The 27,500-nt window shown below is 41.1% G+C and overlaps 1 protein-coding gene across 2 annotated transcripts in view; it reads right to left on the bottom strand.

The window, feature by feature from the left end:
• capn7 (calpain 7) overlaps positions 1-27,500 on the bottom strand; it is a 38,823-nt gene that overhangs the window by 10,275 nt on the left and 1,048 nt on the right. For both annotated transcript variants that reach the window (XM_036006296.1, XM_036006297.1), the window contains exons 2-19: positions 27,160-27,268; positions 23,703-23,860; positions 22,960-23,027; positions 21,668-21,901; positions 20,011-20,097; positions 17,043-17,169; positions 15,243-15,328; positions 14,532-14,625; positions 13,017-13,163; positions 10,830-10,936; positions 10,600-10,720; positions 8,928-9,072; positions 7,446-7,545; positions 6,601-6,736; positions 6,412-6,487; positions 5,160-5,305; positions 3,311-3,373; positions 922-1,052 (exon numbers count right to left, since the gene is read on the bottom strand). In XM_036006296.1, coding sequence (XP_035862189.1) covers positions 922-1,052; positions 3,311-3,373; positions 5,160-5,305; positions 6,412-6,487; positions 6,601-6,736; positions 7,446-7,545; positions 8,928-9,072; positions 10,600-10,720; positions 10,830-10,936; positions 13,017-13,163; positions 14,532-14,625; positions 15,243-15,328; positions 17,043-17,169; positions 20,011-20,097; positions 21,668-21,901; positions 22,960-23,027; positions 23,703-23,860; positions 27,160-27,268 — 2,135 coding nt within the window. The remainder of the gene's footprint in view (positions 1-921; positions 1,053-3,310; positions 3,374-5,159; positions 5,306-6,411; positions 6,488-6,600; positions 6,737-7,445; positions 7,546-8,927; positions 9,073-10,599; positions 10,721-10,829; positions 10,937-13,016; positions 13,164-14,531; positions 14,626-15,242; positions 15,329-17,042; positions 17,170-20,010; positions 20,098-21,667; positions 21,902-22,959; positions 23,028-23,702; positions 23,861-27,159; positions 27,269-27,500) is intronic.

The raw sequence follows: 27,500 nt of genomic DNA, 5'->3' as shown, positions 1-27,500 counted from the left end.
CAGAGAATTAGGCCTGCCCATGAGAAAGAGAGAGAGAGACATCATGGCTTTCAAACGAGTAAAGTGGCAGTTGGTCAAGGCCACACCCCCACCCTCCACCTTGCCCCCCCCCTCTCCTCCTCAATAGCTACAGACACAGAAATGGCACATCCTAAGGAAAGCTCATTGTGTGACTGGCTCTAGTGGCTGTAATTCTGCACCAAGGAGGCATTATGGGAAAGAGACTTCAGATACAGTATTATGGGACCACTAAGGCCTATATAAAAGAGACTTCAGATACAGTATAAGGGGACCACTAAGGTCTATATAAAAGAGACTTCAGATACAGTATAAGGGGACCACTAAGGTCTATATAAAAGAGACTTCAGATACAGTATTAGGGGACCACTAAGGTCTATATAAAAGAGACTTCAGATACAGTATAAGGGGACCACTAAGGTCTATATAAAAGAGACTTCAGATACAGTATTATGGGACCACTAAGGTCTATATAAAAGAGACTTCAGATACAGTATTAGGGGACCACTAAGGTCTATATAAAAGAGACTTCAGATACAGTATTAGGGGACCACTAAGGCCTATATAAAAGAGACTTCAGATACAGTATTAGGGGACCACTAAGATCTATATAAAAGAGACTTCAGATACAGTATTAGGGGACCACTAAGGCCTATATAAAAGAGACTTCAGATACAGTATTAGGGGACCACTAAGGCCTATATAAAAGAGACTTCAGATACAGTATTAGGGGACCACTAAGGTCTATATAAAAGAGACTTCAGATACAGTATTAGGGGACCACTAAGGCCTATATAAAAGAGACTTCAGATACAGTATTAGGGGACCACTAAGGCCTATATAAAAGCATCCAAAGACCATGTGATGGGACCTTTAATCATTCCCGGGTTTTGTCAGCCTGACCTGGATCCTCGGAGCTCGACGAGCAGCGGTCCCGGCCGCTCCAGGTTGATCTGATAGATGGGGTTGTGTTTGTATGAATCCTTATAGTTCCCACAGCCTCCAGCGCTCGGCCCCTTCCACTGGCCGTTGATCTGAGGACAGCAGCAGAGACGCAAACACAATGACTAAAGATTAAAGTGCACTATAAAACTAATGATGTATGTGTTGTGAATATGTTACATACACACAACAAAACAAAGCCTCTCATCTGTTTTCATTCTTCAAATGTTAAATTTGTATCATAAACTCTAACACTTCCCTTCCACTTCTGTCCCATCACCAATTAGACTTAGGTATCCCTTCAAGACTTGTTTATGTTAAACCTTTTGTTGTTTTTGTTTTACAGCTTATATTAACATGTAATCTATGCAACATGTGTAATTTGACATTATCTAAATAAAAATATAGCTTGTTATATAATTTCCTTATACTATTATGTATTAAACCTTTTGATTATATTGTGTTGCGGCTTTTATTAGCATAACCTCTATGTGAGCTGTCTGATTTGACGTTATCTTAAAGCTTTAGTGCGTAACGGTTTGTTCTATTTCGTATAGGCTTCCCCCCTCTAATGCTACGTTCAGACTGCAGGCAAAAGTGGCCCAAATCAGATTTTTTTTGTCAAGTGACCAGGTCAGACTTCTTCAGAAGTAGTGTGAACACTCAAATCTTGCCCAGATCTGATTTTTTCAAATCAGATTTAGACCACTTCCATATGTGGTCCTGAATCAGACCCAGGTCTGATTTGTTTCAATGCGGCCGCAGTGTGAACAACCAAGGCGACTTTTACGTCAATCTACATCGAGATTTGTCACAATTATGCGCCGGTAGGAGTTAGCCCTAGACACAGAGAGTAACATTAAAAACTTAACTAGGCCTACGAAATGGAGAACAGTGATGGAGCAAGTCAATGGAGGGAGAGTGAGGTGTTAGACCTAATTATTGTATGGGGAGATACTTCAATTCAATCAAAACTAGGAGGACCATACTGTAACCGCTCCGTTTTTGAAAAAATAGCAAACAAAATGGCTCTCTTTCTCTCCATTCTTCTCCTCCTCAGCACCTGCTCATTAATGTTATAGCTGCCATTACACAAACATTTTGAAATAAAAGTGAAAATGCTTACATCCTCCATAACCTTTCCTAACTTTAGTGCAACAGCGTGCTGCGTCTGATTTCATTGTTATTGTTATTTTGCGCATGCGGGTCAGTTTGAAACCGCAAATAGTTCACACTGGAATCTGATATAGGCCTCATTTTAAAAGGTAATGTGAACAGATAAAACAAAAAATCGGATCTGAGCAAAAAATCCGAATTAAGCATTAAGACTTGCGGTGTGAGCTGAAGATCTGTTGCTAAGGGGTTTATCCCTCGCGCATGCGCAGTCGTGAAGATTTCTTTCGGGCACCTTGTGCCCTGCACGGGCCTCTCTTACGTCCACAGTTACTGTATATTACAGCTGCTAGACCAGAGATCTGCTCCCTATTTTTCTTCAGCGACAAGTGGCTTGAAGACTTCAAAGAACAGCGTTGTCCACCTGTGTACCGATTGACGGACCGGCTACATCCTGCTGCCAGATCTCCACCCGAGCTGCGAGGCGGGCCTCTGCCCCGTTCGCCGGGCCTCTGCCCCGTTCGCCGGACCTCTGCCCTGTTCGCCGGGCCTCTCTGCCCTGTTCGCCGGGCCTCTGCCCCGTTCGCCGGGCTGGCACCCCGCCAGCCGACTGCAGTTCTGCGCGGAGGAACTGAAGCGGAGCGTCCGTTACATTCATTCAAGCCATTGCCAAATGAGTTGCTACAGGTGTATGCGCCGACAGTTTTGTTATTTCTTAGAATTCCTCATTGGGGGAGACAGAAACTATGCACTATAGCTTTAATAAAACAAATCTTACGTCATCATTTTCTTATACTATTTTATGATATAAAACTCCTTCCTGAAGGTTTAACTGCGTGACCCTACCTTGAACCAATCCTCCTCTCCTTTGGGCCCTCTTTTTTATCTATCTAGTCTCACGTCATCTAAGTGAATGTTAGTAAATATATATATATATATATATATATATATATATATATATATATATATATATATATATATATATATATATATATATATATATATATATATATACAGTATATCCTTCAGTTTCTCATAAAACCTTGTAACCTTGAACACTATGAACTGAACCCTGCTTTGTGTCACTTTGTTCTCCGAGCTTGTAACTGATTTCAGAATCGACTCACAGGAGGTTTAATCCAGTAGATGAAGGATACGAAACCACAAAACAATGGTGATCGGATTGTTTCCTAACAGTATGTCTAGCTACTTGTACGGGAGTGTGTGAATAACGTACCCTTTTGGTTTGAGTGAAGGGATTTGGGATCTTGGAGAAGGAGAATTTGCATCCGGAGTACACCTACGGAGAGAAACACAACCTATTGTTTTAAAATGTACATTAGCTGTAGCCTGGTCCTACCAGACTCGTACATTTCATTTGTACAGAGAGTCTGGCCACTCTCAATCGACAAGTCTCAACTTCCTTGAAGACGGGTACTCTGTTGAAGAGTAGAGAAAACCCAAGAATATACCGCAAACCCAGACGGAGTACTGAAGGAAAATGAAAATGGAGCAGAAGTACGTAGGAGGGCGGAGCCTGGCTACATTAGCTGGTCTAACAAAAGAAATCTTTGGCAGATGAGGTTTGAATAAACAGAAGATAGATGTTGGGTGTAAGACCGGAGAGGGAGTCGTATAAACCAGATATAGAGAAATATGAATTTGAGCAGCCAATGTCCTGAGGCAAGAGCTGGTGAATTAAAGAACAAAAGAAACAACCTATGGAGCAAAGAAGAAAAAGACTTTCTTCCTAATATTGCTTCATCGTTATTGGCAAATTTGTAAGACAAAGTGTGCCATGTTTCCAAATGATGGATATCTCTGTTAATGTATTCATGACTCTCTGCACACAAAATAAGTCTTTCATATCAGCGCTGCTTTGGTGAAAGAAACATCAGGAAATAAATCATGTTTCCTGCTTTGATCTCTGGTGGAAACTCAGCGAACAAGAGAGAGAGAGAGAGAGAGAGAGAGAGAGAGAGAGAGAGAGAGAGAGAGAGTTGAGTCAGATATTCTCCAGGCAATTTTCAAAGAGAAACACTGATCTGAGGTGAGGGGAGAGCGTTGTTGGATTGGTGGAGAGAGAGAGAGAGAGAGAGAGAGACACAAAGAGACAGAGAGAGAGAGAGAGAGAGAGAGAGAGAGAGAGAGAGAGAGAGAGAGAGAGAGAGACACAAAGAGACAGAGAGAGAGAGAGAGAGAGAGAGAGAGAGAGAGAGAGAGAGAGACAGACAGAGAGAGAGAGAGACACAAAGAGACAGAGAGAGAGAGAGAGAGAGAGAGAGAGAGAGAGAGAGAGAGACAGAGACAGAGAGAGAGAGAGACAGAGAGACAGAGAGAGAGAGAGAGAGAGAGAGAGAGAGAGAGAGAGAGAGAGAGAGAGAGACAGAGAGACAGAGAGAGAGAGAGAGAGAGAGAGAGAGAGAGAGAGAGAGAGAGAGAGAGAGAGAGAGAGACAGAGAGAGAGAGAGAGCTTGCAGTGGTTAAAGAAGATCAGCTGTTACACACACATCATACATCACCACACATCAAAACATACATGTGTATAGGGTGCAATGTTATTTTTAAATGAGTAATTTCCATATAAACACTTATCTACAGTCCATGCTGCAGTTAGCAAAAGGATCCATGCATTATAAATGACTAAAAAAATATATTTGGGTCACACACACACACACACACCCACACACACACACACACACACACACACACACACACACACACACACACACACACACACACACACACACACACACACAAGTGAAGGCGAGAGAAGAGAAGCAACTGTAAACCTGCAATATGCACATTTGACAAAAACAAAAGCAGACATGCTGAGTGCAGCAGGTTTGGAGTCTTTTTTTTATACTGTATTATTTTACATATACTGAACTACTAACACACAAACAAATGGATGCTTGGAAGACCCATCTACAAACCTATGATCTGCTTTGTGGCATTGGTTGTAACAGTCAAGTATCGGTGTAAAAAAAAACGTGTACACTTCATGTATAAAACGTACCTCATTTAACAAAACGCTTTCTTTGGCTGATCTCGAAAACTGGAGATTTAAAAAAAGTCTTTCTCACCCGCAGTGTGTAGTTGATGGTGTTCTGTTTCTCGTACTGGGAAACCACCAGTGTGAAGGTGTGTGTTCCTGCGCTGGTCAGCCTCATCTTGGTCAGGTAGTGCGGGCTGTTGATGCGGATGCCGTCGATGTAAGGAGGGGGGTCCGCTGTGGAGGGAACCAGAGCAGTTCATTCATAGTGAACAACCAGATGTTAGCAGAGCTGACACCTTGTTTTTTTAACACTGCTGAGTTTTTCTTAAAGCTTTAGTGCGTAACTTTTTGATATTAATGAACATCTGTTACATTCAAGCCATTGCCAAATGAGTTGCTAAAAAGCTAATTAAGACTATCAGCTCCACACAACTCTCTCTGTATTTCTCAATATGGCTATGTTCAGAAGATTGTGTCGTCTGGTGACTCGAGTGAAGATAATTACCGCTTCTGAAGAGTCCATCATGTTTTTTTAATTCAAATTTAATATTTGCAACTGCGTCATATGGACGTGTCGACAGTTTTGTTGCAATTCCTCATGAGGGGGCAACAGAAACTACGCACTATAGCTTTAAATATCTGTCTGTTTTTCATGAAAGTAAAAGGTTTGGTGGCGTTTTATTGTAGGGTGAACTATTTCTGTCTATATGTCTACTGAGTAGAGTAATGTCAGGGGTTTGTCATGGACTACAGTAATCTTTCTTCCAGGCATCTGACCTTGTTGTGTGTGACTGTGGGGCAGAAATAAAGAAGTTTAAACTCCTGCTGCCACACATCTTTTTTGATGAAGACATGAAAGGGGAGAGAGAGGGGGAATGACGTGCAGCAAAGGGCCGCAGGTCGAAGTTGAACCCACGGCCGCTGCGTTAAGGAGTAAACCTCTACATACGTGCGCCTGCTCTACCAACTGAGCTAACCCGGCCACATGCCACACATCTTTGGTACGACTCTCACAGCTCACGTCTGCTAAGGCAGTGGTGCCCAAACCTTTCCACATGAAAGACCCCTAAACTGACACAAATTGGACAACGGACCCCCATTTCATAAGATGTTGTCCCAGCAGGGTCCCCCATCTGGTAGGTTTTTTGCTTTTAGATGTTTTATTAAAGAAGGTGTATGAAACCCATGACCAAAAAAACCATATATTCTGTATTTGTGTTACTTATGGATGAAATTATAGTGAAAATGTATTATTCCCCCTTTTGTTGGGGCCCTCCCTGGAAACCTCTCAATGACCCCACTTTGGGAACTACTGTTCTCAGGTATCTATCAAACCTTACCTGGGTAGTAAACCTTCTTCCCATCCGTCTTGTAAACAACAAGAGTGATGAACTCCCTGTTTTGTGCAAAATCATCCTGAACAAAAAACAGTCATTAGATAAAAGTGCAACCTTACAATATAACATTAAAACACAATTATAACATGATATGACTTTTTTTGTTAATGTCTCCCAGCTCTGCATGTCTACCTTGTCAGTGATGTGTCTGGTGAGCAGCACCCACACAGCAGCTCCCCCTGTCGGACACTGGACCTCCAGCTTGTACTGGGGATTGTTGGCCAGACTGTAGACGTCCTTCACTGGGCCCTGCTTCCCATCCCAGCTACTGTAGACGGGACACAGACCACAGCCCTGAGCATACACACTCTTTGTTGTTGTGACAGCTCTTACGTTGAAGAGAATTTACATTCAACAAATACACACGATGATACTTGATAGCAGGAAATATAAAAGTGATCTAACATAGGGCTGCACAATTAATCGCAATTGTCTCGAAATCGCAATGTGGACTAGTGAAATATCTAAATCGCAGAGGGGCGCAATATTTGTTAAAGGCAAAATATGTATCAAACCATTCTGAATGAAGTATTGTGGTGCTGCAGAGATGTCCCGGCCTACAAATCATATCCTACAGACTAAAGAAAAAAATCTTTGTTTGGTGCAGATCCTCGCAAAAAATCACACTACGATCATTTTAATTTTTTTTTATGAAAATGAGAATAATGATACAAAAAACGATCATTCCCTCCAATATCGTGAATCATCACAATATCAGTCTAAATAATCGCAATTAGATATTTTCCTCATATCGTGCAGCCCTAATCTAAAACTTCAGCTTCCCTTAGTCATATTATTATAGTATACTATACTATTATAGTCATATTATTAGCAGTCATATTATAAATAATAAACAATGATCTTCTGGATCTTTCTCTCTGTCTGTCTCTCATCTGCACACACACACACACACACACACACACACACACACACACACATTTATACACACACATATATACACACACACACACACACACCTGTGAATACAGGAGGAGTCTTTGAACAGGGCGGGGTTCCAGCTCAGGTAGATGACATCATAGTACTGACAAAGGTCCTCCCAGGCGATCCAGAAAACACCTGGAGAGCAACACGGAGCAAAATATATGTATGATTAGTATTTGATGGAGCGCCCTGCCACATCAGAAGCCCCGCTGCTGGGGACTGTACCTCGACTGTACAGTGGTGGACGACTGCTTTTCCCTGTTTCGCTCCGATGCCCCATCCCTCATGTTTCAAAAAGTAACACTATGACACAGTAGGGCTGCTCGATTGTGGGAAAAAAAATCATAATCACGATTATTTTGGTCAATGTGAAATCACGATTATTTAACACGATTACTCATTGACATTTGGAAAGATGTTTCTGCTCCATGTCAGAGTCCTCAATTCCGAACTGTTCCCAGACAATGGAATTTGCTCTCCCATTCTTGCTTCTCTCCCTCACGCCATATTTCCTCGCGCTGATTTTTAAATGCCACCAGGTACCACAAACAGGACCTCGCTGTGGCCGGGTTGGATCAGTGGGTAGAGCAGGCGCACATATACTGAGAGGTTTATGCCTCGACGCAGAGGTACGGGGTTCGAATCCGACCTGTGACAGTTTCCTGCATGTCTTCCCCCTCTCTCCCCTTTCTCACCTAGCCGTCCTGTCAAAATTAAAGGCGGAAAAGCCGAAAAATAAAGAATTTCTAGAAAAAAAATAAAACAGGACCTCACTGACTATTGGCTGAGCGAGTTTAGCCTTCGCGAGGGGCGAAAGTGTGAGGGTCACTCCGAAGACAAGACATAATAAGAGTTGACTTGCAAAACGTAATGTGCAAAATAAAAGTTTTTCTCCAATACATAGTTTTTGTGATCATTAGGAGCTGAAATCAAAATCACAACCAAAATTTGATTACTTGCACAGCCGTACGACACAGTAAGAACTAGTCTTGCTTTGCCAGACCGTCCTCCAAAGCGCGCTGAAGGAGGGTCTGGCTACTCCACGTAGCATTCTGGGATGGGAGGACAACATCAGTCATCAGAATCGTCATGGGCGGTGCTAAACTCCGCACAGAGCCGCTGCAAAATAGTCGTGCGAGAGAAAACTCAGATTGGACAGATAGTCTAGGAGATCTGAGGAGCAGTTAACATTAGTCCTCAGAAATCCACCAGATTTAAAATTCAAACACAAAGAAAGTGGAAGGGTACGGAAAATACAGTACATGCATCCGGCGGAATTTCCTGCAGCACCGGAGCAATCCCGGAAGTGGAAAGCGAAGGATATAGACTAAGTAAGAACTGACCTTGGATGATATAAAAAAGCAGATTTCCCTGAGTTTGTATATTTTTGTTGTGATTTGACTGATGCTCCACCATTTGTCACAATGAGCAACCGCACCAAATAACACACAGTGGAACATTTTGGTTTTTCTGTCCATATTGTAGGTATTGCATTTAGGAATAGAATACGGGAATACCATTGTCAAACTTCTGTGCCGTTTTGGGGTCAAAGTTGAGGTACTTGAGGAGTTCGGGTGTCCAGTTCTTCTCGTCACGCTCGCTGTAACGGCCCTTCCACCGCAGGTGACTCCACGGATTCTTCAGCTGCAGGAAACGCATTCCCTACAAGAACAACACACCCGCAGACATAATGGCACTTAGATGCAGAAGATGGAAGGACAGGCAATGTATCCACTGGCCATACAGGCTGTGGATTTTCCTGATTGAACAACTGTTAGAAACGTTATGCTTGCTCTAGTCTTTGCTTCATTTTAGTGTTAAACTATTTGCATAAGAAAGTGTGCATCCATTTCTGTTTCTCATGTGATAATCATGATTATCACTGACCTTGTGGAAAGCACCGAAAACCCCTGAGGGCAGGACATGCGGAGGAGACGTAAAGCCTGACCAGAGATAAGAACGTTTCTCTATGTGTGATAATTACTCCCTTTTCCCTATAAAAAGCTACTGTTAAAGACTATCGGCAGTCACTTTCTGTACTTATGCTGAAACTGACTCTACTTGCTGCAAGTAAATGAACTTTTAAGAGAACTCCAGTGATTTTGTCCATTCTTTGATAAATAATTATCCTAACAACAGCTTTCATTTGGGTGGTGGGAAGGGCTTGGTATAGCCAATGATTTTGCGAATCAATTCGATTCCGATTCGATTACATTTTCGATTCAATATCAATTAGGTTAGGACAATTTCATTTACAAAACAAATTTTGCTTGGATACAAAAGAGATTCTCGGAAATGATGCTGTAAATTTTGCTTGGATACAAAAGAGATTCTCGGAAATGATGCTGTAAATTTTGCTTGGATACAAAAGAGATTCTCGGAAATGATGCTGTAAATTTAAAAGCAAGAAGCAACCCTCAAATATTTTTTACAATGCACCAGTTATTGTTTGCATTAAAGGTGCTCTAAGCGATGTTGGGTGACGGCACTTCTTGTTGACGTTTCAAACAAAAAGGAGGCTAGCTCGCCCCTCCCTCCTCCTCATCCCGTCCCCTCTCCCTCCCTTCTGTGCTTCCACGCACTAACCCCCCACACCCACACCCAAATCCTTCTTGTCGGTTATTGGCTGGAAGACTGTTTGTTATGTTTGGTGGTGCAGGTTGGCACAGTTTGTTTTTGTGCCATTTGTGGAGCCTGGGCTGTCTACAGAGACCGCGTTTTTTTACAGTGTGTTCAGGTGACAGGCAGCTAGCGGATAGTGAGGAGATGTTTGCTGTATGTGACAAAAAATGTTGTAGCCTAAAAAACACGTGACATCGCTTAGAGCACCTTTAAGAACTGACTAAAAAATGGGTTGTTTTAAGTACTTAATACATAACAGGACTTATTTTTATAATTATATTGACATATTAAAAGATCCATTTTGGGATTTTATTAATGGATTTCAGATCACTCAAACAAAGATGGATTTTAATTGGAGAATCAGTTATTTTAACCCAGCCCTAGAGGTGGGTGACACTCACTTTACCATCACACCGTTGCATTTCAATTCAAATTAATCTGAATTCACTACTAACATCCATCGCTGTGTTCCAAATGTATCATTAAAGCTTATGTTTTCCATATACCCTTTAAGGATAAATATAAAAGTGCATGCTGACATGCTAATGCTACTTTATTTATTCTAACCTTGTGATCCCTGATGTCAAGAACAGCGTAGGCGTGTGTTGGCACTAAACCCCATTTCTCCCCTTCTTCCTCTGTCATCACCCCCGTTGCCGTGGTGACAAGGACGTCACCTCTGTGAAACCTAGCAACAGGGAGAGAGATAAGAGAACAAAAGCAGAGATTAAGCCACATGTTCAGAGGGGAAAAGGATGAGTTAAAAGGACAAGGAAAGCTGCTTGTGTGTTCCTCACCTCTGGTAGAGCATACGGAAAGTGTCGTCCTTGCTGAATGACTGATTGTCTGAGTGCATAGCGATGCGTTCGGGGATCCAGCCGGTGAGCGCGTGCAGATCGATGTTCTGTAACAGAGAACAAATATAAAAGACTTTTTCCAAAGACCAAATTTCTCGACAAACATCAGACTTTGGTTTGCATTCAGTATTATGTCTGCTGAGAGCAGCTGGCCAAAATATGCCTACCAATATTTTTTGAAAACCTATTTTGCAGATTTTGAGCAGTTTCAAACATTTTCAAAACCTGGAAGATGTGTTTTATTTAGGGCTAGCAGCATTAACGCCTTAATCGCGATGCGATTAAGGGCCGAGCATAACGTGTTCATTTTTTTTTAAATCGCATGTCGCCATTTATTAATTTATTTTACACTTCACTCGGCTTCGCGTCGTGCCTAACAAGCTATTATTTTGACCCTTTGCCGCACCTTTACTTACCATCAAGCTGCCATACTTCCTCGTAACACATCCTACTGCTGCAGGCATGATGGAGAAACACAGCAGCAACACAATTCTGAATGGTGCTTTTTATTTTCCAAAACTACCGGACGGCTCAGAAGTCGAAAGCCACATGCACGTTGTGTAAAGCCAAATTACCACCTACGAGCTAATTAACGTGACTCAGGTTGATGCTAGCAGGCTCAGGCAAAGCACTATTTTGGAGAGTGCTACTCGCCGACCTGTTAATGAAACCAAATCCAAAAAAATGACTACAGCTCTTGTGAAATGGGTGGCAACTAAATGCAGACCCGTCAGCATCGTAGAAGACTCGGGTCTTAAAGACGTACTACGGTTGGCATGTTCTGACCCGTCTTATACATTGCCGTCGAGGAGGACAGTAGTTTTCACGCATACACAGCCTGTACCACACGGAGAAAGCAGCCACACTGGAACTGCTGCAAAGTGCAAACGCTGTCTCATTAACCGGTGATCACTGGACGTCAGTGAGTAATCAACATTATTTAGAAGTTACTGCACACTATATTGACTCTGGAAGGATAGGGATTTTAGGTAGGTACTTGGAGGAATTGTGCAATAATGACAGATTCACACATTTTTCTTTTGTTTACAGTTAATAAATAATATACAATTACAAATCTTAAAGTCAACTTCATAAAGTAACTTTCTTCGCATTCATTTGATTCCCAGTCAAGATACACTGGTAAGAATGGCTTTCCATTGTTAATATGTACTTAAAAACTGTTCTGAAATGCAAAATAATAGAATGTTAATCATGTGATAAAACGTGATTAATCGCGATTAACTATAGAAATTCAGCGATTAATCGCTTTTAAAAAAAAAAAAAACGTTTGACAGCCCTAGTTTTATTACAAACAAAAATATAGACTTGCCAAGTCTGTCTAATTTAATGAAAGATACATAAATGACTCTCTGAATACCTTTAAAAATACTATTTTAAAATTTGAAGCTCTGTCACACAGATTTTTGCTCCTCATTCTTTGAAAATCCCTGCTCTAAATTATTTCTTTGATCACATTTATCTGGGTCTTGTAGTGGTGGACTCTATGCAGTTTGAAAAAAATAGTTGCATCTCCTGGTTTCTCCTAGCCTGACAAGCCAAACCCAACATCGAGATGTTGGGTCTGGGAAGTCACCATTGGCAGGGCTCAATCCGAGGGGCGGGATAAACGGTTGTCTTTCAAATTCCCTCTGCACGCAATAGGATAGCGCTACAACCAACCAGAGCAACGCTAGTTGATAGATTAATCTTTTGCCATATCCGGTCGCCAAAACTCCGAACACATCTCCCTTTTTTAAGAATGACTTCAGTGCCGTTCTTTGTTCCTACAAGTATTCCAGAGTCGCGGCTAAAGCCGATTCGAAAGACCGCTGTTCGCCAGCAGCAGCAGCCATCTTCTTTGTTTACAAGTGGCAGGAAATTTTGTTGTATTTTTTTTTTTATATTTAGAATTCAATCAAGTAGCAGGGAATTCACGCGGAACCGTCGTAACTCTGCCGTCATTATACCCACCGACTCTATACACGATGTGATTGGCCTGACCAGAATTTGGTTTTTCCAGCTCGCAAGCCAACAGAGAGTTGCTAGACTGACCCTGGCTGCAAATTACATTTGCTGCCGCTAGGGTGTGTCTAGATTTCTAGACTAAGTTTCTCCACCTTCACTCACCGAGTTGGAGCCAGGAAAGTCGTAGCCTCCCATCACCTTCATGTAGGCCTTCTCTATCAGGGAGACCCAGAGCTCGTTCCTGTTGCTGGAGTAGGAGCACAGCAGCTCCCCGTTATGATCCACCGGCAGGTAGTCGTCTATAATCACCTGCAGCGGGGGGGCAGATGCAGGTCGTACAGATGAGTTGGAGTGATGATAAAAAGATCAAGACTTTAACTTAGATACTTGTCTATATCCTGAGTGTGTGTGTGAATATAGTATATGTGAATAGGAGAAGAATTTTAAACCTTAAAAATGTAAGATATATTTGATAGTAAATTGAATAACACATCAATGAAACCGTTATTAACTAAATAAAAACTGATGTTTTACTTTGCATTTTTAATTCATTAGGCTGCCTGATAATACGCAATTCACATTTCTGCAAATTAAAGCTATAGTGCGTAGTTTCTGTCGCCCCCATTAGGAATTCTAAGCAATGACAATACCACTGTCAGCGCGTCCACATGACACAAGCCTTCCGTGATCGTGCACCGCCCCCACCCCTCCTCCTTGCAGTTGCTAGTAACCAAGGAGGACACGGAGGATTAAAAAAACATGATGGACTCTTCAGAAGAGGTCATTATCTTCACTTGAGTTTCTGCACGGGGAAATTCACCAGACAACACAATCTTCTGAACATAGTCATACTGAGAAACACAGAGAGAGTTGTGTGGAGCTGAGTCTTAATTAGCTTTGTAGCAACTCATTTGGCAATGGATTTGAATGTAGCAGACGTTCATTAAAAGGTGCTCTAAGCGATGTCACGCGTTTTTTAGGCTACAACATTTATTTTTTTTTGACAGCAAACATCTCCTCACTATCAGCTAGCTGCCTGTCCCCTGAACACACTGTAAAAAAACGCTGTCTCTGTAGACAGCCCAGGCTCCACAAACAGCAACAAAAACAAACTGCGCCAACCTGCACCACCAAACATAACAAACAGTCTTCCAGCCAATAACCGACAAGAAGGATTTGAGGGTGGGGGTTGGGGGGTTAGTGCGTGGAAGCACAGAAGGGAGGGAGAGGGGACGGGATGAGGAGGAGGGAGGGGCTAGCTAGCCTCCGTTTTGTTTGACAATACTTCAAACGTCAACAAGAAGTGCCATCACCCAACATCGCTTAGAGCACCTTTAATATCAAAAAGTTACACACTAAAGCTTTAAGACCATTCTTACTGTTATATTTGCTTTCCTTATCGTTTGGCAAGTTTATCACCTTCACTTCTTGAAAAACAATTTTGATAGCAAAAGTTATCCTTTCCATTCACAAACAGGAAAGGAGGAATATTTGCAAACCAGCACACTACTGGCACCTTTTGTCAAAATGTGTGTAGAACATGCATTTACAAAGTGCTATATTCTGCTGTATGTTGTGTTTTGTAGCTCCCCCTTAGTGTTTTATCTCTACAGGTGAACAGGCTCCACAGGTGAACAGGCTCTACCGGTGAACAGGCTGTGCCGATTTGTCTTTTACCTTCCTGGGAACTCCGTTGATGTGAAGCTTGACCATGTACTTCCCACAGGGGTTATACTCCGGTTCCCCTCGTCGGTTCTGGGGGAAGATGACGCTGTAACATACAAGAACACAAAATATAAATATTCAAATTTGTTTATTAGAATAGACCCCTTGAGATGTATCATCTGGTTTTCGAGAGGCTTCTCGCACCCTAAGTGAGAATCATACCCCTAGACCGACAAGCCACCTATAGAAGAGAACCTAGAAGAACAAACACACTCAATTCAAGTCTAAAGGTCAGATATTATCTTTATCTTAATTTTTTGAATATGCATATGCTTATAACATTTTCTTCTTCCTTTATTTAAAAAGTGAGAAGCTGCTTTTTATTGAATATTTAAAATAAGACAATCAAAGTCCCAAATACATTTTTACACGTGGCCCTAATCCTCTTCACTACAAATATAATGGATGTGATGCTGATTAGTTCTCCAATCATTGTTTAGACAATGTGTTTTACAATTAATTTTCAATTTCTAGGTCATCAAATGTTGTTTGTTTAAGACAAAATATGACAATACATACATGGAATATTAAAAGCTGAATATTTTATGTTGGTCTGAAACAAAAGCACAAAATACTGCCACTTCATGTGAAAAACTTACCGTATGTACACGTATCTGCCATCAGAAAACAATACATGTCAAACATAAAAGCTATATTCAGTACCTGGTGATGAGTTTCTTGTTGTAGCGCCTCTCGTACGCCGCGCTGATGGCTAGCGACGCCACAAACGAACAGTCGGAAACCACCGTCTGGACAAAAGGAGAGAAGATCACATTAATTATACTAGTCAAAGTTAACTTTTTAATGTGTGTGTGAACCTGAGATAAAGCTGCATTTGTATGACAGACAGTCTCCTTAAATATTACAGAATACATTGACATAAAAGAAACACAAAACAAGTTTGACAGTAAAATATATTTAACATTTAATATTGTTTGGCCCTTGAGAGTTCAATGTTTATACTCTATCGTTCGTACCATGGAGATCCTGATCTGTGAGAACAGTGTGCCCTCTACTGTCTGAATTTAAACAAGTTCATACATCCAGTAAATACAGAACGTACTAAATTAACACTCATACTGACACGGATGCACGAGTCAACCAAACTGAAACTGAAATCATATGGGCACAAAACCCACTACAGGTGCTAAATCCACCACCATTGAGAATAAAAAAGGATGTCTGTCATTTTATCAGTCGTGACTTTTTCTTGCTTGTTTTTGCCAGAAATGAGTGTGTTCAATGGACTGTAAAAAAAATAAGTGCGTTTGTAATTGTACCAGTAAACACACTCCCTCTCTCTCTTGGGTGCTTGCTTCCAGAGGCAATACACAATAACTATTAAAAAAAAAAATGTTATTAAATCAGTTTGTCACTTTTCAAGCACATAATTAATGGCATTAGTGCCAGCGTAAACCCTCAGAGGTTGATGACTGTCAGCCATTAGTGATGCCATTAAAAATTAACCGGTGCAGAGCAAATTAAAGTATAACTACAGTGCTAAGCATAAGTGAATACACCCATGCTAAAGTTGACTAAAAAGAGGAATAAAAAATCATCTTTTGGAAATTTATCTTAATGCCTTAATTTAAAAAAATGAGGAAAAATCCAACCTTTAAGGACACCAATTTCCTTAAATAAATGTTCTTCCTTAAAATACAGGGGGCATAAGTAAGTACAGCCCTATGTTAAATTCCCATAGAGGAAGGCAGATTTTTGTTTTTAAAGGCCAGTTATTTCATGGATCCAGGATACTATGCATCCTGATAAATTTCCCTTGGCCTTTGGAATTAAAATAGCCCCACATCATCACATACCCTTCACCATACCCCCACATCATCACATACCCTTCACCATACCTAGAGATTGGCATGGGGTACTTTCCATAAGATCATCTCTCAATGCAAATCAAAGCAGCTATTAGGCTAACTGATATAAAACCATGCCAATCTCTAGGTATGGTGAAGGGTATGTGATGATGTGGGGGTATTTTAATTCCAAAGGCCAAGGGAACTTTATCAGGATGCATAGTATCCTGGATCCATGAAATAACTGGCCTTTAAGAACAAAAATCTGCCTGCCTCTATGGGAATTGAACATAGCGGTGTATTGACTTATGCCCCCTGTATTTTAAGGAAGAACATTTATTTATTTACGATACATTATTCATTCACAAAGAAAATTGGTGTCCTTAAAGTTTGGAATTTTGCTCATTTTTTTAATTAAGGCATTAAGATCAATTTCCTAAAGATGATTTTTTATTCCTCTCTTTTTAGTCAACTTTAGCATGGGTGTATTCACTTATGCTTAGCACTGTAGATGGGGAACATATTTTCCATTAATAAACATGATGATATATTAATAGTTTACAAGCAAGACCCTACAAAACAATAAAAGAAAGTTGAGAAAGTGTTAAGTGTTCAGCATCTGGCTGGATCCACTGACTGCGGCTGCTCATCTGACCTGTTTGATGCTGAAGCTGGACACAGACATGATCATGGTGGGGTTATTGCAGATCTCGTCTGGCCGGACCCAGCGGGAGAAGATGGCTTTCTGTTTGGGTGACAGTGCCAGTTTCCCTGTTTTGTCCCTGTTGAGAAGAATAAAAACGAGAAAAGAGTTAAAAACTGTGTTGAACCAATTAGTTCAGATTCACCAACACAGCCAGCCACTCATTCTCTGTTTGTCCAACACACCAAAGTGCATTTAAAACCTACAGAATGATTTTTACAGCAAATACTGATATTGGAGTTAAGCTGCAGATTGTTCATATTTTGTGCTGACAAGTACTCTGTTTACCAATAGTTTGAGTCTTCTTGGCAAAGCCTCTAAAACCATGTTGCAAAGACTATAAGAAGCCACAACATCTGGATCGCCTCCTGGTGGCTGGCTGCACTATAGTTCATAAACCCCGCCCCCTCTGTTAGCAGATGGGACATGGACCAAACGAAAACAATCAAGGACACCTCTTATAATTTTTTTTCCAAAGATGGTTTCTGTCATTTTAGGTAGTTGTGATCACGCTGATGTTTGTTCAAGCGTTCATTTTTCTGATCAGATTGGTTTCAATAAGTAATTTAATGCTATAAAAAAAACGGTCTGAAACGTCATGATTGACAGCTGGGATTGATAGGGCGTTCCATTTGTACTCGGAAATCCGATTTTCCGAGGTCAAAGTCGGAAACACACCCCTCTGGCCTCGGATTTCCGAGCTCGGAACTCGGGAAACCACCAAGTACCCCAGGCTCAAAACCCAACATGGCTACCACGTGCATCAACAGTTGTGAAAGCTGTAGTAACTAGAGATGGCCCGATACCATTTTTTGCTTCCCAATACCAATTCTGATACCTGAACTTGCATATCGGCTGATACCGAGTACTGATCCGATACCAGTGTGTCATATATTTTATGTTTTAACAGCTGTATACTACTATCCCTGTATGGATGTGATATGATTTCTATCTTTGTTGTCAGTCTGGCTCAGGTTAAACTCTTTGTGAAACATGAACAAACACAAACAATGAACGCCCCAGAACTTTCTTCTATTATCCAGTTTGACAGTCAGTTAAAAGGGCTTTATTACGTGGTATCAGATCGGTGCATTAACTCCAGTACTTCCCGATACCGATACCAGCGTTTTAGGCAGTATCGGAGCCGATACCGATACTGGTATCGGTATTGGAACATCTCTAGTAGTAACATACAGTTAGCACTTCTGTCTTATTTGTGTCTCATGTAATCAGTCGTACACACAGTCCTGTCCATCTTCTACCTGTGGACAGGTTGCTACGCTGTTTTTTGTGTGAAAACAAACAGCGTAATGCGTTGTTATAAACTGGCATTGCTAACAATGGCTAACCTGGCTAGCCAATGAAAACAATGAAAATCCGACTTGTAAATGTAACGCATTCAACTCGGGTGTGACGTCATTCCCAGCTTCAGGCTTGCGAGTTCCGAGGTAAATGGAACGCACTATGACTCGAGATTGGTCAGGCTGGTGTATAGGCAGGACTTTGATACCGCGGCTACACCGCCTGATTACTACTGCACAGATTCTGGCTTTAAAATTACAAGATGGCAGCGCCCGCATCTGGAATACTTTGGCTTCACTTTTCTACAGTGGTAAGATGCGGAGACATGTCGTCCATCTTTATATCCAGTCTATGGTTTCGACTTTTTAGAGAGATCACCAGTGTTTCTTGAAGAATTTCTGGAGCTTTTTAGGCATCCGTCAGAACACTAAAGCATTCTAATAAAACCAAAATTTTGTTGTCGTGACACGTGTATATTTTACATGTTAGGCACATTGATAGAAACCTTTTAGTGTCCCCAGAATAAACAGATACAGATAAATGTATTAATGACAGTTTGACATGACCGATTAAAAAACTACACTACACAGCAGAAACCTCTTTCCATGTGGGAAAAGTTGGCATCTTAGGTATTTGGCTTTTTTTCCCGTTAACATATGACAGATATGACAGTGCTAACACAGAGAACAAAGCACTTTTTTATAAAATGGAAGGACAGATGTAGAGGAAGAACAACTCTGAACTGAATTTGAAAACGTAAAGCCGATCCTTGTGTAGCGGAGTTAATAATTCCACTTGCCATTAAAAGGTAACTTTTCATTTGGCTAGTAGTTCCCATATGAGACAGGCTTTTTATGTAACATGAGCGCCATCTATTGGTGCTATTCTGCAGACTTTAGGGTAAATTCCTACACACTTATCACCAGTCTGCTGTAGCCTGTTTCATGGTAAGTCGCATACATTGAGCTCCACTGTTATAGTTAGGTAAATGTGTTTGTTGTGATAATGTTATGTAGTATATGATGTGCATGTAGTATATCCACACGGGAGGTCTCAAATTTTATATTAGAGGCCAGTTTTGTTTTGTTTCTTTTGTTTTAGCTTAAATGAAAAACCTTGCCACGTTGTGCTAGCTTGCTAGTCTGGTTAGCCTAGCTTGATAACCTAACTTTTATGATACAACCGTAGCAACAGTAAACTGATAGTTTCTATTTTCATTTTAGCTAACTGGAGCTCTTTATGGTGACGAATGTGATTGTGAGACACTATTCTACTGTTTACCAGGTACAGTTGTCTATTTTTGTGATTCCACACTGGTATTTTGTTAATATCATGTGTAACACTTATCACCAGTCTGCTGTAGCCTGTTTCATGCTAACTGGAGCTCTTTATGGTGACGAATGTGATTGTGAGACACTATTCTACTGTTTACCAGAATAAACGGCTGTGATAGCCAACGAAGAGCGACGGATTCGTCTGTAACACAACACAACGCAAGAGAGAGAGAGTACACATCCGTTACACTTGGCTGGATCAGCTTGAACGGCATAAATTAGCTTTGACACGGCACTGCTAACCTGGAAAAACATATTACATGAAATAATAATAAAAAACTCACGAGAAAGGGACAGGAAAGGCAAATCTTTCCCTCAGGTCCACACTCATGAAGGGCACATAGGCTATTCCATTGATTGTAGATGTACTCCTGAAAATTAAGAAAAGGTTTGGTGTTACAGAGCAGCTAACAGTGGAATATAGTCGGTACTGTGGCTTGTGAGAAACTATGAGAAACTATTTCAGACTTGTCTTTGGTGTGATGAACATTTCTTTTTCTGTGGCTGTCACACCACCACCAGACGGCGCCAGAGTAATTAATTTTCCAGACATTTTGCACTTTTTTTTCTGATTTAACAGGATTCTTTTAAATGTAACAGATTTCGCACTCCAAAAAAACAAACATTTCCATTTTTAATGACCAATACTTATATGTATTTGCTGGAAGTGGGTTAGTCTATGTCAAAGATGCTACTCGTGAAATATTCTACAAAATGGGTAAAGGAAGTCCTGAACTAAATTGGGAATCCGACATTAACTTTGTTTCTTTTTCAGTCCAGTTTTAATATCAAAAAATAGGTCACATTGTGTCTGAATAGTTTGTATTTGATGTCACCTTTAAAAGCCTTTTAACAGTCACACATTCACAAACAATCACATATTCAGGCACTGAGAATGTGATGCACGCTTTTTCAAATTTATCTCGTCTCCGTCTGAAGTCTCAAAGCCCGCACTATCAGGCTCAGAAACTGTTTCTTCCCCCAAGCTGTAGCTGTCACCCATCTGAACCTGGCTATCCGCTGGACTTTACTTAGATCCCTCCCCTCTGCCCCTTCCTTCTCCCGTTACTGCACTTTAATATATACTATACCATTTGCACAAGTACATTTACAAAACTTGCACGTTTATAATATAATGTAATTCACAATCATCCTGAGTCTGTAAATGTTAATGTCTTGTTTTTTAATCTACTGTGTATGCGCACTGTTTGTTGGAAAGCAATGACCTAAATTTCGTTACATACATGTGCCTGCACATTGTGTCAATGACAACTAAATTGAATTGAATTGAATCAGACATGTATGCTGACCCCTGTGAGTATTTATACAGCAATCAGAATTTCAATACAGCTTGAAAACATTTCCACGCAACTAATTGCTTTGGTCAACTGTCTTTTTCCAGGACTTTTACCCTGAATGCAAAGTAGTATTAACCCTTGTGTTGTCCTCCCGGGTCAAAAAAAATTAACTCTTTTTGTTTTACCCTTTTTTCGACATTTGACAAAGTTTTTTTTAGTTTTCACTAACACCAACTTACTACCACTAGTTTTACACTACTTTTTGGAATTCTTGGTCAATAAACCACATTTATATAGAATTATACCTAATATTTGAGTTAAAAAAGCAGACATTATGATTTTTTTTGACTAATAGTTAAGATCAGAGGAACGTATGTTGAGTGGATAAGTTTAGTCAGGATGCTGATTTGAAACCATTTCAATTTTCACCCGAAATTCAATGAAAGTGATCAACTGTATTTGCAAAGAGCGTTGTATGGAATCCATCCTTTTTTTGGTGGTAATTTGGTTAAAAAGAAACCCATATTTCTGATAGACATTTTTAAAAAACAGGAGGGTTAAAGAGTTTTCCAGGTCTACCAGGATCTGTGTAAATCCTTCTGAAGTCGTATCATTGGACAAGAGATTCCACCAGCCGCCTCACCTGAGCACCTCGATCTCCTCCGACGTGTAGCGCTGACCCTGGGGCTCGCTGGACTGCACCGCCCGGACCGGCTGGGCTTGTTGTCGGTCATTGAGGCTGAAGTCTGGCCCGAGGGGGAAGAACTGGCGGACCGGCCCCCCAGAACTGGCACCACTGCTGGGCTTGGCTCCAGCAGGCCCCGTCCTGTCCTGAGTTGGAGTTGATTTGGACTGGGATTCTTTAAGACCCTCCGCCCTGACACAACATAGGGGAGAGGTTTGTTTAATTGAATCTGGAAAAATAAAGTCAGTTATTTCTGGCAATAACAAAAAAATAAAGGACTATAATTTAGATTCAAAGTTATTTAATTCATTTTTGTTTCTTCTTTTGTTTCTGTCATATTGCTAATATTCTGGGTTATTTTATGGATTGTATAGGATAGGCAAAAATAAGCCTTCATAGGCTTCAGCCTGTTCCTTTTTCAGTTGTTGATTGTGAGTTATATTATGTGAAAAGGATTGGGGTAAACGTGTATAATAATGTTTTTGTCAATTGCATATTCACACAAATTGTCGTGCTTTGTTCATTATAATGTAAACTTCCTAATAATACACCATTCACATTTATGTGAATTAAATAAACTCTTCATTCATTCATAAAAAGAAGAAAACATTTTAAGTGCTCATATTATGCTATTTGGCGTTTTCCCTTTCCTTTATTGTGTTATATATCTTTTTTGTCCATGTTATAGGTTTACAAAGTGAAAAAGTCCAAAGTCCACCCCAAAGGGACTTACCATCTCCAACAGAAAACACTGTTCACAAACTGCTCCAAACAGCTCTATTGTAGTCCAGCCTTTACTTCAGAGACAAACGTGGTCACTTTGTAACACACGTTATAATGCTCACCTAGCTGCTAGTGTGGCACGCCCTCATACTCTGCTTCTGATTAGCTAGCAGTGCTTACCTAGCTACTGAGCATGTGCGACTCCCAACAAAGATAGAACAGAAGTGTGATGTCTCACTCTGTAGCTAAAACAGAGAGCTCAACACACAGGGTGAAAAGAGGAGCTGCAGCAATGTGCAGTACAACAAAAATATGTTTTAAAAAAAATTAAACCATCTAAACCTATTCTGATTCAACCTCTAAATACAATTATGAATCGGACAATGAGAATAATATGAGCACTTTAAGAAAAAAATACACAAAACAATCATAACAACTTTTTTATATTTCAGGGCCTCATTCAGCCTCATTCAGTGGGGATTCTGGCTTACAACAAGGAGGATTAATGCTAATTTTCTAATAAGTACCTGTCTAAAGCCTGACGCGCCAGCTGCTTCAGCTTGGTCTGCAGTGCCTGGTCCGACGTCTCGTTGGACTGTCGCAAACACAGAAGGAGGAACAAATGTGTAAAGTAGGCAGGGGTTATGTGAGGGAGTAAAGGTTAGTAGAGCTGCAACAATTCAAAACGTCGCCGTACAATTAATAGTCTCACCAATGATTGCAATTAACAATATAATTGTCTTTTTCGGTCAAATTTCAAAATGTTTATTTTATTCATTACTTTTTCAAGCAAATTCAAGTTTTGAATGAATCCCAGGATACATCTTCTGGTTATTTCGTTGTCATGTGACCCAGATAATGTGATAACACAGGTACACAGCCAATGGCGTGAACCACACCTCTTTATTATCATTAAACACTTTTTTCTAACTGTATCCTCCCCTTGTAATTTCTGTTGCTATGAACGTGTATATGGTCACGTTAGTTGTGCCAACAACTAACAATAAAAATAATAATTAAAATATATAGTCCGACCAATAATCACTTGTGTAAATAGTTGACATATCTAAACTAAATCAACAATTACCAGTCATATGCCTTAAGACCTTAGCTAATATTAGCAATTAATTGTGGTTAAACAAAGAAACCGCTATTATATATATATAAAAAAATTGACATTTAGACAATTATGTAATAATTGTTACAGGCCTAAAGGTCAGTCACTGGGACTGAGATAGTGCTGACACAGAGAGAGAGAAGACAGAGCTACCGTGCTTATGCACAGCTCCACAGCCTGGGTGTACAGTTCAATGGCTTCATCATCATTTCCCTTCTCGTCTTCCTCGAAAGCCTGGGTGACCAGGAAGTGGGCTCGCTCCAGGTCCACATGCTGCCGTGACTTCAGCGGGTCGCTCTTCTGGGCCTGGACTGGGGTCAAAGGTCAGGGGAAGGAATGGTTAGTAGAGCACAGAACAGATACTTTGTCGAGAGATCGTACGTTCGGCCCTCTGACTCCTAATATTGTTGCAGGTTTGTTGCATTTTATTGTCCATGTTTGGCTTCGAAAACATTTCATTTGCACACAGTTCAGTCAGCCATGGCTGGTTGGACGGGGATCCAGTTTAAAAGGACAGTTCCGGCAATAAATGAACCTAGGGGTTAATAACACATGGGTTGTCGACCGTTCTCTGGGATATGTTTTCATGCTAATCGAATGTGACCTGTTTTATCGCAAACCGCTAATTAGCTTGTAATGCTAGTCGTCGGGGCATGGGTAAAGTAAAAAGAAATCTCTATTTCTACACCACTAACAAGGCTTAAAATAGCACCACACTTCCACGGTAGCATAATGAGGGTCCCTGCATGTAAACTGAAGCATTGAGAACTTTGTAAGTGTAGAGACAGTTTATTAAAAAGATAGTCTATAAAGACAGTACCGTTAACCAGTAACGTAGCTCAAGCACGACGTTCGTGGTTCGACTGGTCGTGACTGCTTTCCCAAGATGGCGCCTGCCTGTATACGCAAACGGTACTGTCTTTATAATCTATCTTTTTAATAAACTGTCTGTACACTTACAAAGTTCTCAATGCTTCGATTTACATGCAGGGACCCTCATTATGCTACCGTGGAAGTGTGGTGCTATTTTGAGCCTTGTTAGTGGTATAGAAATGGCAAATTCTTTTTACTTTACCCGTGCCCCGACTACTAGCGTTACAAGCTAATTAGCGGTTTGCGCTAAAACTGGTCACATTCGATTAGCGTGAAAACATATCCCAGAGAACGGTCGACTCTGTACCCATGTGTTATTAACATCTAGGTTCATTTTGCGCAGGAATTGTCCTTTAACTGTACGTACACACCGCCACCGACTTGAGCTTCTAAAGATACCGGAAGTCATTCATTTTCAATGGAAGCTGCTTCTCTTAGCTGCAAGAAGTGGCAAAACATGTCGGCGTCACGTTTTGGGCGTTTTGAGCGACCAGAGCGTCAATCAGAAAGTTGAAAGTAGGTCAACTTTATGGTAATGAGCTATGACGCGGTTCAGCGGCAAGCAGCGGCAACTGCTTGAGCTTTTTCCATGATCGAACATAGAATGCTGCTACGTCAGAGCGGCCAAAGCGTCAAACAGCTTCCCCGTACTTTTTGACAAGCGTCCTTGACAGGGCGGCCAGAGCTTCTTTGCAGCTCAAGTCGGCGGCAGTGTGTACGTACAGTAAGAAGGAATTAAGGTGCTGGTTGGACGGGGATCCAGTTTAAGAAGGGATTAAGTGTTTGGTGCTGTTCAATCTTCTTATCTCCACGACCCAGAATGCCACAGTCCACCATCAAGACTCAAGCTCTGTTTATTCCCGTTTCTCCTTGCTTAACAGAGGGGATGCTGAAACAGGATCTAAGCTAGTGTCAGCTAGCGTCATAATTTTATAAGTTATGTGTCACAATTGAATTTAATCTTTTGAATAATACTGAAGTAGCACTTACACCAAGTTGACAGTTTATTAGGGTGCACCAAGTCAAAACTGATGAAGGCTAACACAGCAGCCCTGCAACAAATCCTACCTCCATGAAAGTTAGAAATATTCTATTTGTTGTTGAAACTTCTTTCCATAGGTGTCGATTCAACTGTACGGTCATTTTGGAGGCTGCAGTTTGTGCTGCTGTTGGACTGGATTGTGTTACACTGAGAGGTTGTTTCTGATATTTTGTCCACCCAATATATAACAAACGACAGTGGAATCATTTGGTTTCAAAAGACTGGAGTTATTCTTAGAGAGAAGACACACCAGCCTGATAATCGGGCGTCGGACCGTCTGGCGAGGTCGGTGACTCGAGTCTGTTCGGTGTGTCCCGTGCCGTCGGCCGTCTGAGGAGCCGTCGGCATTCATTTGGGCCGACCCGACATGTTCAGGGTTAGGGCAGGGCAGTCGGGACTCACCTGGAAATGGGGAGCGGATGAGCCGCTTAAAATCTGACGAAAATCTTTTAAACTGACCTTTGTCAATCTGAAATGAAGACAGATTCAGCAACTGCATGGCCTATTTCTCGCTTAAAATGTTTTCAGAAACACGTTTCGGTGAACTATTTTAGTACAATATGAGATCGTATTCTGAACAAGCCGCCATGACAGTCTGGCTGTGAATTTCCGGAGAAAAAAGAACCACATGACGCGTTCGTCCAATCAGCTGCCGGTTTTCATTTTCTGGGAAATAATCAGACTGTTAATGGAAACAATACAGAGCAGCGCCGCCTGCTGCTATGGAGACGTATTACGTTTTGCGCACGCACAGAGCGTGCGCTCAAGTCGGCGTCGCCTCAGTGTGTTCTGAGGCACTTTTTGGACCTCGGGACCCGACTGATCAGTCCGACTGGCTTTTCTGCCGACGGACGGTCGGCCCGTCTGGTTGGTGTGTCAGGGCCCTTAAGCTACAGCACTTCTTCCTGTAACCAAATCAGGACTGGGTAGTTAACTTTTTCTGGATGCATTACAAAAGTAAAACTTTATAAACAACTACGAAAAAACTCAAATCTACTCCTCACTTTAGAGCTGCTGTTACAGGAACATTGGCCTTTTATTTCACAGAAAACAGCAGTAACAGTCCCTCCCACAGTCTCTGTGGGCACACCCATGGGCACAGCACACACACGCTCGCACACACATGCACACACCCACATGCGCACGCATGCACACACACACGCACACACACACGCATGCGCACGCACACACACACGTACCCATAGTGTGAGAAGAGTCAGGAAAAAAGTAGTCAGACAGCAAATGAGAAAGGATGTCTTCAGGGCCTATTCAGTAACTGTCCGGAACAATTGCTGACTTATTACTAATCACAAGCACCTCACCTCTTAAAGAGACTTAAAATCTGATTTGTTTACCTTCAGGGGGACAGTAGTTTGAGGGATGAATAATAACATCTGACGCTGGAAACACAGTAAAGACAGAAAAACTCCTGCTGTTCATGTTTAACAGAAACCTTTCAAATTCACTGCCAAAGTGTCCATTTTTTTGATGATATGTATTTGGGGTTTTTTGTTTGTCTTCCGTGTTTGAATTCCCAAAAAGAATGCATTGGGAATGCAATGCTGCGTGTATCTTTCACTCTAGTTGTGCAAGTATGCAAATCAAAATGCAGTCTCAGCTCAACTCTGACGATGAAAACTAGGAACAGCAAAATAAAGCAGTGGATCCGCAGAGTGTTTTATCAGGTGAGCTTACCAGCATTGTGGAGGGCTTGGACTCGATCCAAGTACTCGTTCACTTTGTCCTGGATTCCCTCCAGTTTGGACCCTGCCATGCCAGCATATATCAGGGCCTGGGCTGCCTCCTACAGCAAGAAAATCCCAGAAAATGCAGTTTGAAGTTATTTATTGTCATGTTCACAACAATTACAGAGAAGCAGTCCTTGGAAATGAAAATCAACCAAGTAAAAAATTAGAATCCAAGACAAAATAGTGCAGAGCAGGAGTTAAAATATAGAGATAAAATCAGTGGTAGAATGAGAGTACATTTACTCAAGTACTGTACCCTAGGTACCACATGTCCTTATGTATTTAAAA

This window comes from Sander lucioperca, chromosome 10 (assembly GCF_008315115.2).
Source record: "Sander lucioperca isolate FBNREF2018 chromosome 10, SLUC_FBN_1.2, whole genome shotgun sequence".
Lineage (NCBI taxonomy): Eukaryota > Metazoa > Chordata > Actinopteri > Perciformes > Percidae > Sander > Sander lucioperca.
The sequence above is the reverse complement of the archived record's forward strand: the minus strand, read 5'-3'. Positions and strand labels throughout refer to the sequence as shown.